General features: G+C 38.4%; 1 protein-coding gene across 1 annotated transcript in view; it reads left to right on the plus strand.

The window, feature by feature from the left end:
• The window catches only part of kpnb3 (karyopherin (importin) beta 3), a 78093-nt gene that overhangs the window by 24619 nt on the left and 38691 nt on the right, over window positions 1-14783 (plus strand). Inside the window, exons 6-8 of the mRNA XM_072258821.1 lie at window positions 5882-5986; window positions 7612-7734; window positions 8703-8823. Coding sequence (XP_072114922.1) covers window positions 5882-5986; window positions 7612-7734; window positions 8703-8823 — 349 coding nt within the window. The remainder of the gene's footprint in view (window positions 1-5881; window positions 5987-7611; window positions 7735-8702; window positions 8824-14783) is intronic.

A 14783-nucleotide genomic window follows, 5' to 3' on the forward strand; every position in this document is an offset into this window, starting at 1 on the left:
TGTATGCGCAAACCAATTTCAGTGCTGTATAATTGGGCAATGCTATGCAAAATGGTGCATCTGTTAAAGTGTAAACCTGAGATTCTGCAGGCGCTAGAAATCCAGAACAACACACGCAAAATGCTGGAGGAATTCAGCAGGAACCTGATGGAGAGAAGAGTGGTCTATGGGAGAAAGGGAAGGAGGAGGAGCACCAGGGGGAGGAAGGAAGGGTGATGGGGAAAATTACAAGAAAGAGAAATCTTGTAATTTGGGTTGGAGGCTACCTAGATGGAATATGAGGTATTGCTCCTCCACCCCAAGAGTGGCTTCATCATGGCAAAAGAGGAGGCCGTGGACTGACATGTCAGAAATGGGGACAGGAATTAGTGGTTAACCATCAGGAAATTCCACTTACAGTGGATGGAGAAGAGGTGCTCGACCAGCCAGTCCCCTTATTTGTTTTGGGTATCACCAATGTAGAGGATGCAGCATCGGGAGCACCAGATACAATAGACAGTCACAACACATCTCTCAGGCTCCCCTGTCACTTCTCGAGTCCTCAGAGCATCTATCTTCCTCCTCCCTCCCTACCTTCCCTGTTTCCCCCAACTCTCCTCCCTCAGACGTCACCACTCTCTGCCCCCTCTGATCCCGGCTCTAATCTGCTCTGTCTTCACCATTCCCTCTGACTTTCCCCTCTCTGAGGCAGAGGATTCTGTCCTCAACAAGGAGCTGGCCTTTGTTTCCCTTCACTCGCACCTCTTGAGTTCTGCACCCACTAAAACACTGAGCTCTTTCTTCGTCGCCACCTCCAAGCCCACTTCTTTGGCAAGAATTACTCACCCTTCTCCAACCCTCCCCACCAACCAGACACCACGCTCTTGATTTTCTGTTTGCTCTGGATCTTTTCATCTCTAATTACTGACAAGACATCAACCAGCTCAACTTCAGCAGTCCTCTCTCCTCCTGGATCCTTACCCCTCTGAATGCACTGCCCTCCATATGCTCTGCACAAATCCCAACCTTGCCATCTAACTTACAGACAAAGGGGGTGCTGTTGTCATGTGGCAGACTGATCTCAACATTGTTGAGGCCAGATGGCAACTTTCAGGCACTTCTTACTTGCCCCTTGAAAGGGGCCCCCACTCAGGACCGTCAGAAAATTTCCTCTGACACCATCCCTAACCTCATCAACTCTGGATAACTCCTTTCCACTCCCTCCAAACTTCTATCTCCCACCTAGAAGACCTTAAAGTGCTCTGCTTTTTTCTCAACAAAAGACCCACCCAGTTCCCCTCCACTACCACCCTCCTCTGTCTGGCAGAACTGGTCCTCACTTTCAATTTCTCCTTCATCTCCTTTTTCCAAACTCAGGGGGTAGCCATAGGCCCCAGCTATGTCTACATTGGCTACATAGAACAGACCATGTTCCAAGTCAACCCTGGGAATGGTCCCCAACTCTTGCTGTGCTACATTGGTGCTGCTTTATGTATCCTTGCTAAGCTCATCAATGTCATCAACTTTGCCTCCAGCTTCCACCCTGTCCTTAAATTCACTTGGTCCAATTCTGACACCTCCCTTCCTCAATTGTTCAGTCTCCATCTCTGGAGAGAAGATGTCTATCGACATCTTTTGTAAACATATTGCTATCTTGACCATACCTTTTCCCACCCTGTCTCTTGTAAAATTGCTATTTGCTTTTCTTGGTTACAGTACTTTATTTTCACTGCATCTGCTTCGAGAGTGGAGCTTTCCTTTCCAGAACATCAGATGTCCTTGTTCAAAGAAAAGTTTCCCTTCCTCCTCCACCATTGATGGCCTTCCCTGCATCTCCTCTATTTCTCAGACATCTGCGCCCACCCTTTCTTCCCACTGCCTTACAGGGATTACAGTTTTTCTTGTCCTCACCTCCACATCCAATACATTATTCTCCGCCCCCTCTGCCATCTTCTCCGGGATCCTACCACCAAACACTTCTTTCCACCCTCCGCTCCTCCCCCCTCACCCCATTCAGGGCCCCAAACAGTTCTTCCAGGTGAGGCAGCACTTCACCTTTGAATCTTTTGTATGATGTATCAGTGCTGTCGATGCAGCATCCTCCACGTTGGTGAGATCCAACATAAATTGGGGACTGCTTTGTTGAGCACCTCCACTCCATCCACAAAGCAGAATTTCCTGATGGCCAACCATTTTAATTCCTGTTCCTATTCCCGTTCCAGCATGTTTGTCTATGGCCTCCTCTTGTGCCACATAAGAACATATGAAATAGGAGCAGGATTAGACCATTCGGTCTGTTGAGTCTGCTCTGCCATGCAATAAGATCATGGCTGATCTGGCCATGGACTCATCTCCACCTACCTGCCTTTTCCCCATAACTCTTAATTCCCCTACTATGCAAAAATCTATCCAACCTTGTCTTAAATATATTTACTGAGGTAGCCTCCACTGCTTCATTGGGCAGAGAATTCCACAGATTCACCACTGGAAAAGCAGTTCCTCGTCTCCATCCTAAATTTAAGCTGTGTGGCTATGTTTCCCTAGTTCTAGTCTCACCTACCAGTGGAAACAACTTTCCTGCCTCTATCTATCCCTTTCGTAGTTTTATATGTTTCTATAGGATCTCCTCTAATTCTTCTGAATTCCAGCGAGTATAGTCCCAGGCAACTCAATCTCTCCTCATCCCCTCACCTCTGGAATGAACCTGGTGAATTTCCTCTGCACCTCCTCCAAAGCCAGTATTTCCTTCAAATAAGGAGACCAGCATGCAGTACGCCAGATGTGGCCTCACCAGTATCCTATATAGTTGCAGCATAACTCCCTGCTCTTAAGTTCAATCCCTCTAGCATGAAGACCAGTATTTCATTTGCCTTCTTGATAGCATGCTGTAATCTTTTACCATTTAAATAATAATCTGATCTTCCATTTTTCCTTCCAAAGAGGATGACCTCACATTTACCAACATTGTACTCCATCTGCAAGACCCTTGCCCACTAACTTAAGCTGTCTATATCTCTCTGCAGACTCTCTGCACGGTTTGTTTTTCCACTCAATTTATTGTCATCAGCAAACATAGATGCACTGCATTCGGTCCCCTCTTCCAGATCGTTAATGTATATCACGAACAGTTGTGGGCCCAGCACTAATCTCTGCGGCACACTGCTCACCACTGATTGCCAGCGAGAGAAACACCTGTGTATCCCAACTCTATGCATCCTTAAGTCTTTTTTGTGGCACCTTATCGAACACCTGGAAATTCAAGTTAATAATGTTCATAGTTTCAAGCATTTTCCCAACTACAGATGTTAAACTAACTGGCCTATAGTTACCTGCCTTTTGCCTAATTCCTTTTTTGAACAGTGTGACATTCACCTTTCTCCAGTCTGCTGGGACCTGCCCAGAGTCCATAAAATTTTGGTGAATTATCACCAAAGCCTTAACTATAACCTCTGCCATTTCTTTCAGTACCCTAGGATGCATTCCGTACACTCTCAGGGTGGAGAAGGAACTCCTCATATTCCATCTAGGTAGCCTCCAACTTGATGGCCTACACATAAATGTCTCCTTCCAGTAATTTTTTTCCCTCCCTCCTTCCCTTTTCTTCTGTTCCCTACTCAGACCTCTTACCTCTTCTACTCACTTGCCTATCACCTTCCCCTGGTGCCTCTCCTTCTTCCCTTTCTCGCATGGTCCACTCTCCCCTCCTATCATATTCCTTTCTTCACTTTTATCTTCCATGCCCACCTGCTTCACCTATCCTCTTCTGGCAGGTCTGCCTTCCCCTGCTTTTTTATTAAAACATCTTCCCCCTTCCTGCCCACTCCTGAAGAAGAGTCTTGGCCTGAAATGTCAATGTTTATTCTTTACCATAGGTGCTGCCTGACATGCTGAGTTCCTCCAACATTTTGTAACTTAACATATCAGTGGTTCATGTGAAGAGTGAACATTTTCATTGAAAATATAAATAGGGTATTTTTTAAATATAAAGTTGTTTGTTGGCAAGATAAGCTCACATTTGAGTACCTTAGCTTAAAAGACAGCTTGGTAAGCACAGGTGTGATGGGCTGAAGAGGCTGTTTCCATGGTGATTCTGACTCTGGCTACATTATGGCTTATGTTCTGGCTCAATGGCATTTCCCTGCATTAAACCTGGATCTGTTGGACTCCCTTAATTTTGAATGAGCTCAATGCCTGAGCCTCCAGAGCCCTAGGAAGTGAGTATTCCCTCTTTAAGAACAACATTCTAGCCTTGTTCTGAATTCATCAGCCCCTTATTCTGAGACTAACTTCTTTGCTTGAATGTCATCAGCCAAGGAAAATAAACTTCTCACCTCTATTTTCCTGGTTAAACCAAAGTTATTCTCCATCACTATATTTTACTGAAGAAATCTCGATCTGGTCATTACTGTGCTGCTGTTTGCACGAGCTGGCTGTGTGCAGCTGGGGCACTGTATTACCTTTACACCAGCTACTAGTTCCAAGAAAACCTTCATTAACTATAATGAGGTTCTGAAAGATGCCATGTAAATGCAATTCTTTCCCGAGGTGGAGTGAGCTCCAAGCAGAGTAATGAAAATTCCCTTGACCTTTCTTGTAGACGTGCATTTCATTCCCATTTATTGTTTTAACAAAGTAAATGACTATTATATTCTTCCAGCAGGAGCTAAGTATTGGGGCAGATAGTCAGTGTATACATATCTTGCAAACCCTTCAGTAGTTGCATAGACACCTGAAGAGCAGACTATCTGTTGGATGGAAGTGACCAACAACTCTGATAGAGGCAGATGCCAAGTTTTTAAGCTCACCAGTAGGAGGTGGTGCTTTAGCACTGCTGGCCCACCACCTCGAGGGGAGTCTTGATCATAAGTGGGCCGAAACTCCTGAAGACAGGTGGCAGATCAACTGATGATCCCACTGGTGATAGCACAGGACAGTTAACATCTTAGTCCACGTGTATTTTTAACTCTTGTGTGAGTTACTTCTGGCTGCAACACATGAGAAATTGAAATGCTTTTTTGAGGTTAAAGAGAATTGCTCATCTTTGAAGGATCTGACTTTGTATATATTGGTAAATTCCAATCATTCACAGTTATACAGCATGGAAACAGACCTTTCAGCCCAAGTTACCCATACCAACCAAGACTTCAATCCGAGCTACTCTCATTTGGCCCATATCACTGTAAAACAGGGGTTCCCCACCACCTTTTTTTATGCCATTGAGCCTTACCATTAACCAAGGGATCCATGGACCCCAGCTTGGGAACCCCACTCCAGACCTTTCATAGCAAACTTTCTCACAAAACTGTGCATCTGAGGGATTTGCGTAGTTATCAAAAACATTCTTTAAGTTCAAAGGAAATTCAAATTCAGTAGCTGCTGTTAAAATGGCTAGCTGTTAATAACTAGGAATAAAAAATCTTGATGTAAATTGCAACTTAATGTACGGGTTCAGTATAGAAATCACATTGTGGATAGAAGTTCAGTACTTTGGATATCAGTAGGTTGCTACTTTTTGTAAAGGACTACTTCGGGGGGGGGTGCGGTTTATCTGTATTACCAAATAAAACTTGTTATGGCACCATGTAAAGAGATAGAGAGGTTAAGTTTTAAGGGGAACCAAAGAGAGTTGGAACTTCAAAGAAATTCCAGAGTATGAGGGATTTTGGGGTCCTGGTGGCTTGACCACAAGTGGTGGAGTGATGAGGGGTGGTCCACATGTAACCAGAAATGAAGAGAGCATTATATGGCCCAAGAGGATTGGAGATGAGGAGTTATGAGGTACACAGTCAGTGGAGTCTGTTGTGTTGGTAAATTTATGTTTTGATTGTCTGCTTTTGTACTTGAGTAAGGCAGTTTGTGCATTTTCCACACATGTTAATTCATCCACGTGGCTTTCCTCTAGATTCGAATGCTGGCTGCTAGGGCTGCAGCAGCGTTTGTTCTGGCCAATGAGAACAACACTCCCTTACAAAAACACTTTGCTGACATGCTGCCTGGAATTCTGCAGGTAAGGAGTTTTTCTTTCTGCATGATGTTTACCACTCTGCATCTGTTTTTTTTTTATTAATCATCACTGGTACAAAGGTTGTAGTAACAAACTCATTCCAAATAACCAAGGGGTCTGAGCAATAGTATGTGTGTAACCTGACTATTTGCTGTTGGTAAGAGAATTCTGACTAATGATTCAAAATGCAATATTGATATAGTTACTTCTAATGGAGAAGTTGGGTGGAGGCAGATAGGGGGTTAGATTCTAACCAGAGAATGGTTAGCATGTGAAACATGCAACCTTATAAAGCAATTAAGGCAAATACAATGAGTATATTTAAGGGGGCATGAGTCAAATTTGAAGGAGAAAGGAATTGAATATATTGGTGGGGGAAAGGGAGTAGAGATGACTCATTTGTGGACCTGCATAGAGTTTCTGGGCTGAAAGCCTTGCTTCAGTGCTGTTCTTCCAGGTAACTCTTGAGTTGTCATTATTCATTGTTTCAGCTGTACCACACTGGACAAGTCATTTGACCCATGATGTGTACCAGTCTTGATGCTTATTTATACTAAATGTCTTCCTTCTGTGTTTCATCAGATTCCTTCTATTCCCTTCACAGTCATGTGTTTATCTAAAAGTCTTTCAAAATCCACCAAACTGCCTGCTTTCCACTACTACCTTTGGTAACCCATCTCAGCCACTTACCATTCTTTGCCCTTTTTCATATTTAAAAAAAAAACCTGCCCCTCACATTGATTTTAAATATTTCCCTCTTCTCTCCTCCTCCCTCTCCCCCCCCCCCCCCCATACCCCCATAACCTTAAAAGCCTGTTTGACATTCCTGCACTGGAGGAAAGATATTTGACTGTTTACCCTATCTATGCCTCTCATAATTCTAAAAGATCTCTAATTTTTCATGCAGCAGTGCATACTTTTGAGTAGTAAATGTTACACGAAAAGCAATGTATGTCACCAGCATCTTATAATCAAGAGATTCCAAACACGAAGGTAAAGTATCCAAGGATGCTTTGTAGGAATGTAATCAGATTAATGTAATACCGGAGAACAATAGAGCTGGTGACTATGCTCGGCTGAAAAGATGAGAAGAGGATATTTTCGAGGACGGAGGGGACGAGGGCAAGAATTGTGGAGCCTGGGACCTGGGCAGTTGAAGACATGCTTGTGGAGAGGTGAAGGAAATTAAGGACGTACAGAACCTTGGAGTTGTGTAATGGTGATGTAGGCTTGAACAAATTTGGGTGTGTTCTAATAGAAAATATGGGAAATACTCAGTATCTATGGAGAGGGAGAGAAACAAAGGTTAATGTTTTGGGTCAAAGAACATTCATCAGGATTTGAAACAATTGTTTCTCTCTCCAGAAGTGTTATCTATTGTGTTTTGCAGCATTTTCTGTTTTGTATTTGGCATTTTATCCTTGAAATGAGTCAGGGCATTAGAAATGATATCAACTAGTACACCTTTTTTTAAGAAGGTCAAGTGTTAGATTGTAAATTAGTTTGTTTTGAAAATACAAGTTGCTGTGCTTCCCTGACATAAGTTACTTTGTTGGCCTTATAACTGTGGTTGCAAATATGTTAATAATACTTTTCCATTTCTCCTTCACCTTTGTCATTGTTTTTAGGCTGTTAATGACTCCTGTTATCAAAATGATGATTCTGTGCTGAAGTCATTGGTGGAGCTTGCAGACACCACACCAAAATACTTGCGCCCTCATCTTGAACCAACGTTAACATTGAGCCTCAAGGTAAGCCCTGTAAAGATTTCTCTTTATCCTAATTAAATATATGCAGGTAAATGCATATATAAATGTATCCTCTTCAGGAGTGCAATCGTTTGGATTTGGTGCTTGTGTATCAAACATGCAGCTATTTGCTGCTGATTTCCTTGTGTGTCTCTGGGTAGTATTCACAGATGAATATACCTTAAGATGTCCTAATTGGAGCTTTGTATTTTGAAATTTTACAAGTATTTTAGGGGACTTTTATTTTAGCATGACCTAGCACAGAATACTGTGGTAGAGTGACAGATCTGTTAAATTAATAGGTTATTAATTTGAAGCCCTTGACAAATGATCTTGAGGCACAAGTTCAGATATCTTAATAGAAGCTAATTAAATAAATCTGGAGCTATTTAGCTACTGTCTTTGACTGTGACCATAAAATTACCTGATTGTACTTTTTTTTTAAAAAAATCATCTGTTCACTGATGTCTGACAAGGATGGCAAGATGTCACCTTTTTCATCTGGGCTGTCTGACTTCAGGTCCATGTAATGTTGCTGCCTCCTAAATGCTCCTTTTGAAATGGCCCTCCAGGAGAGTTTTGATAGTGTGGAGATTGACAAGCAATCACTTCCAGATTCAAAATATATGTGCTTAATCAAAAACAGCTGCACAGTAAATCTTATTTTTTCTTGGAAATAATAATCCGCCACCTTTAATATGAGTTGTGTATTTACGTGTGTTGATATTTAGAACATAGTTGGCTGTAAAGGAATAATTTTAACTTTAGTCACTGATTGTTATAAATTAGTAAAATGGTACCTAGCACAAGGAAGAAGGAAAGATGTGTGATGATCGTTCCAGGATGCATATTTGCTGTTGGCACTTAATTTAACTGTCCAGTGATAGTTGTGCCCTTAAAAAAAAAATATCTTTGTTTTGTGGTCTTTGTAAAAGGTTTGTTAATGGTAATGTGCTCTTTCTAACCTACAGCTCTGTGCAGACACTAATTTACAAAATATGCAACGCCAGCTGGCATTAGAAGTAATAGTGACTTTGTCGGAGACTGCCTCTGCCATGTTAAGAAAGCATACCAATATTGTGTCACAAGCCAGTAAGTAATGGGTGGCGTTTATTGGAATTTCATAATACTCATTTGATCGTCGTGCATTTTCCAGATTAGAGTTGAAGTGCATAGATCCTATAGAATGCTTGACGGTGTTATGGCTGACTCTGCCTTTTGTAGGTGTTTACCTGCCACTCGTGACCACTTTTACCAACTGCTTTCATTAATCTTATGCAATCAAATATTGAAGATTGAACCTATTTCTTTTTTTTTGTAATATAATTTTTATTGAGTTTTCAAAAAGAATACATGAAAAGATAAAATCTACCCTCCCCCCTCCCCTTAACCCTCTCCCCCCCCCCCCCCCATATATAGTCCTACCTAAAAAGAAATAAAGAGAAAAAAGAAGAGCCGCCTGGGTATTGGAAGGTTTCCACATGCTCCATGGGATTCAAAATAAATTTGGTATGATTATTCGTTACTTTCCCCAAGGGACCAAGATCTTTATCAGAGCACTTAAATATGCCATCCTATCTTTTGTAAATCAGGGCGCCAAATATTCAAAAATGTTACATATTTATCTCTTAAATTATAAGTAATTTTTTCGAGTGGAATAGAACTAGCCATTTCATTATTCCAACGATCCATACTTAAATACGAATCAGATTTCCAAGTAACTGCTATAGTCTTCTCAGCTACTGCCAATGCAATTTTTATAAATTCTTTCTGATATTTATTCAATTTAAGTTTCGGCTTAATCACTTCAATATCACCTAATAGAAATAATACAGGGTTATGTGGAAGTTGAGTTCCAGTAATTTGTTCCAATAAGACTCTTAAATTTATCCAAAAGGGTTGAATTCTAAAACAAGACCAAGTAGAATGTAGAAAAGTACCAATTTCTTGATTACACCGAAAGCATTTATCGGATAGGTTTGAATTTAATCTATTTATTTTTTGTGGTGTAATATATAATTGGTGTAAAAAATTATATTGTACTAATCTAAGTTGAACATTTATTGTATTTGTCATACTGTCAAGACATAGTCTTGACCAATTTGTTTCATCAATATTAATATTCAGATCTGTTTCCCATTTTTGCTTTGACTTATGGGTTCCTTGTTTAATTGTCTGTTCTTGAATCAAATTATACATACAAGAAATAAATTTTTTAATTTTCCCTTTTTGAATTAAAATTTCAATTTCATTAGGTTTTGGCAAAAACATTGTTTGTCCCAGCTTACCTTTTAAGTAAGCCCTTAATTGAAGGTAACAAAAGAAAGTATTATTTGATATTTTATATTTATCCTTTAATTGTTCAAATGACATCAATATACCTCGTTCAAAACAATCTCCTATAAATTTAATCCCTTTTTGGTACCAATTATATAAAAGTTGATTGTCCATTGTGAAAGGATAAGTCTGTTTTGGAACAAAGGTCTCCTTACTAATAGAGATTTCTGTGTTTCATTATCAACATTTATCTTATTCCATAGATCAATCAAATGTGTTAATATAGGAGATTCTTTCTTTCCCCGTATCCACTTAGATTCCCATTTATATATAAAATCTTCAGGTCTATTTTCTCCTATCTTGTCTAATTCTATTTTAATCCATGCTGGTTTTCGATCATCGAAGAAAGATGCAATAAATCTAAGTTGATTTGCTTTATAACAGCTTTTAAAGTTTGGAAGTTATAACCCTCCTAACCCAAATTTACATGTCAATTTTTCCAATGATATTCTTGACATTTTACCTTTCCAAAGAAATTTTCTCACACATTTATTTAACTCTTGAAAAAATTTCTGTGGCAATTGTAATTGGTAATGTTTGAAACAAGTACTGTAATCTAGGAAATATATTCATTTTTACAACATTGACTCTACCTACTAATGTTATTGGTAGTATCATCCATTTGTCAAAATCTTCTTGAATTTTTTTCAATAGTGGTAAATAATTAAATTTATATAAATTCTTTACATCATTATCAAGTCTTATACCTAAATACTTTATACCATTTACCGGCCATCTAAATTGGGTTACTAATCGACATTGACTATAGTCTCCTTTAGTAAGAGGTAAAATTTCACTTTTATCCCAATTTATTTTGTAACCTGATACCTTCCCATATTCATCCAATCTAGAAGATAATTTATGTAACGAATGTTGTGGGTTTGTTAAGTAGATCAAAACATCATCGGCAAAAAGATTAATTTTATATTCCTCCTGATTAACTCTAAAACCCATAATATCTGGATCAATTCTAATTAGTTCTGCTAATGGCTCTATCGCCAGTACAAATAAAGCAGGTGATAATGGACAACCTTGTCTAGTTGACCTTTTTAACTGGAATGATGTTGATATTTGAGAGTTTGTCACTACTTTAGCCTTAGGGTTAGAATTTAAAGTTTTAATCCAATTTATAAAATCCTAACCCATATTTTTCTAATACTTCAAATAAAAAATCCCATTCTAATCTATCAAATGCTTTTTCTGCATCCAAGGCTACTACTATACTCCTCTCGTCCCTTTTTTGTGCCAAATGAATTATACTGAGTAGCCGGGTTACGTTATCTGCCAATTATCTATTATTAATAAATCCTGTTTGATCCATATGTATTAATTTTGGTAAATATTTAGATAATCTATTCAATAAAATGTTTGCTATTATTTTATAATCCGTATTCAATAAAGAAATAGGCCTGTATGATGTTGGTTTCATAGGATCTCTGTCTTTTTTTGGCAATACTATTACAATCGCTGTTGAAAAAGATTCTGGAAGTTTATGTATTTTTTCTGCTTGATGTATTAGTTCCATAAAGAGAGGAAATAATAAATCTTTAAATTTTTAATAAAATTCAGGTGGAAAACCATCTTCTCCTGGAGATTTATTACTTTGGAGTGATCCTTCAACTTCTTTTAATGTAAAAGGCATATCTAATCCCTTCTGTTCTTCCAAATTCAATTTTGGAAGAGATATTTGTGATTAAAAACCTTTCTATCTCATTAACATCATTTTGAGATTCTGATTGATATAATTCAGAATAGAAATTTTTAAAGGTTTCATTTATTTCAAGAGGTTTATAAGATATTTTATTTGCCCTTGTTCTAATTGCATTTATTGTTTTGGAAGCTTGTTCTGTTTTCAACTGCCAGGCAAGAATTTTATGTGCTCTTTCACCTAACTCATAATACCTTTGTTTAGTTCTTATAATTGCTTCTTCCATTCTATATGTCTGAAGCGTATTATATTGTAACTTCTTATTGACAAGTTGCCTTTGTTTTTCTTCTGACATATATCTTTGAGATTCTTTTTCTATTTTTGTAATCTCTTTTTCCAATTGATCTAGTTCTGCCATATATTCTTTCTTAATTTTAGATCTATAACTTATTATCTGGCCCCTAAGATATACTTTCATCGCATCCCATGATATAAATTTATCATCCACTGAATGAAAATTTGTATCCAAAAAAATTGAATCTGTTTTTTCATAAAATCACAAAAATCTTGACGTTTTAATAATGTTGAATTAAATCTCCATCTATAAGCCACTTCTTCCTTATCAGCCATTATTATTGTCATTAATAAAGGAGAATGATCTGATAATATTCTTGCTTTATATTCCATATTTTTCACTCTGTGTTGAATATGCATTGATAATAGAAAAAAATCTGTCCTTGAGTAAGTTTTATGTCTATGGGAGTAGAACGAATAGTCTCTTTCTTTAGGATTGATTCTTCTCCATATATCAATCAAATTTAAATCTTTCATCAATGATAAAGTTAAATTTACTACCTTCGATTTTATAACAGCCTTGGTTGATCTATCTAAGACTGGGTCTAAGCAAAAATTAAAGTCTCCTCCAATTAATATTTTTTCATGTGCATCTGCCAAATTCAAAAAAGCTTCTTGTATGAATTTTGCATCATTTTCGTTTGGTGCATAAATATTCATAAAAGTCCATAGTTCAGAAAAAAACTGACAATGTATAATCACATATCTCCCCGCAGAATCAGTTATTACATTTTGTATTCTAATTGGTAACGTTTTATTGATCAAAATTGCTACTCCCCTCGCTTTTGAATTAAATGAAGCCGCAACAACACTGCCCACCCAATCTCTCTTTAGCTTCTGATGTTCTGTTTCTGTTAGGCGCATTTCCTGTAAAAGAGCTAAATCTATCTTCATTTTTTTAATATGTGTTAAGATTCTTTTTCTTTTCACTGGTCCATTAAGCCCATTAACATTAAAACTCAAAAAATTCAATAAATTAGTCATTATTCTTAACAAAGTTACTCCAATCTATCTTCTCAACTCTCATAGTTCCTTGGGGAATCTCTTTAAACTTCACCATGTTGCTATGTGTTTCCCTCCCAACCTTCCAGGCAAAAAGAAAAAAAAAGATAGAAAGAATACAAAAAAAGAAAAAACAAAATACCCCCCCACTAATGTTGTGAATGAAAAGATACACAACACTACCCCCCTCCATTTTACGGGTCATGGCAAAAGCCACGCTTGCACACATGATTAGCGTAGCAATTGGTCAGTGCTTCTTCCAGCGCCCCTGCAACAAAAAAATTATATATATATATATATATATATATATATACACACACACACAAAATTAGTGTTACTATTCCCAACTAATATTCCTCCAATTTTAACCTTTCTTACCCCCCTCGTATAATTAATAATATATTTATACATTCATCCACCTTCAAAAATCCAACAAGTCCATACTTTGACCCAATCTTCATCTTCAATCTATCTCGCTCCCCTGGATTTGTTCTTGTATCTGGTGAATATTCAGAGAATCTCGCACAAACTGCTCCACTTTCTGGTAGTCATCAAAAAATCTTTTTTCTCCACCAGGCAAAAAAATCTTCAAGGTTGCAGGATAACGCAATATAAATTGATAACCGTGATCCCATAGGGTTTTTTTCACTGGATTAAATTTCTTCCTTCTCATCAAAAGTTCATAACTTATATCAGGGTAGAAAAAAACTTTGTTCCCTTGAATCATGAATGGCCCTTTTCTATCCTTGGCAGCCCGAGCAGCTGCCTGTAGAATCCTTTCCTTGTCTTGAAATCTTAAGAATTTTATTAAAATCGATCGTGAATATTGGTCATCTTTTGGTTTTGGTCTTAGAGCTCTATGTGCCTGCTCAATTTCAATTGGTCGAACCTCCTCTTCCATTTGCAAAGCTTCCGGGATCCATCTTTGAAAAAATTCTATTGGTTTTTCTCCCTCCATACCTTCTTTAAGACCAACAATTTTAATATTATTACGTCTACTGAAATTTTCCAACGTCCACTTTCTCCAAGAGTCGATTTCTTTCCGAGTTCCAGACAAGCAGATCATTTTCTGTTTTTTCCACTCTATCATTCATATGCCCCATTGCTCTTTCCATCTTCCGAAGCTTCTTATCCATTTTGTCCTGTCTTTCCATAGCTTTATTATAGCACATCTTCGTATCTCTAAGCTCTTCTCTTACTTTTCTTAGTTCAGCCGTTAATTGCAATATAGCCTCTCTTATGTTTCTATCATCTCCTTTACTTCCACTCGCTTCCAATTCTTCCTCCTCTTCTTCATCTGTGTTCTCTGCAGAATCCAATTCTGACTTTTCATTCTGTCATTTTCAATTGCAGTGGCTGTCGGTTCTTGTAGTTTGAGTTGTGTCGATTTGCGCATGCGCTCTTCTTTGCGCATACGCATTTCCGGCATCTTCTTCGGAGAAACCGCTACCGCTGCCATTGCTCCCTGTTCTACCGAAGGAGATCCAACCTGAGTCCAAGGCTCCATCGTTGCAGTAGGCCCTTTTTTCTTCCCCTCTCGCGGCTGCTTCGCAACAGCAGATTTCTTTTGTTGCGGTTTAGGAGGCATATCGTAAAGTAGTCTTGCAAAGTTTATAAGTAGTTTTCAGAAAATATTTAGTAACTTTGTTTTGTGTAAACGGTACTTTGCTGATTTGTTGTGGGAGAGCTGGATTTACACGTCTCAATCCCA

The sequence above is a fragment of the Mobula birostris genome, chromosome 5 (genome assembly GCF_030028105.1).
Source record: "Mobula birostris isolate sMobBir1 chromosome 5, sMobBir1.hap1, whole genome shotgun sequence".
NCBI classification, from domain to species: Eukaryota; Metazoa; Chordata; class Chondrichthyes; order Myliobatiformes; family Myliobatidae; genus Mobula; species Mobula birostris.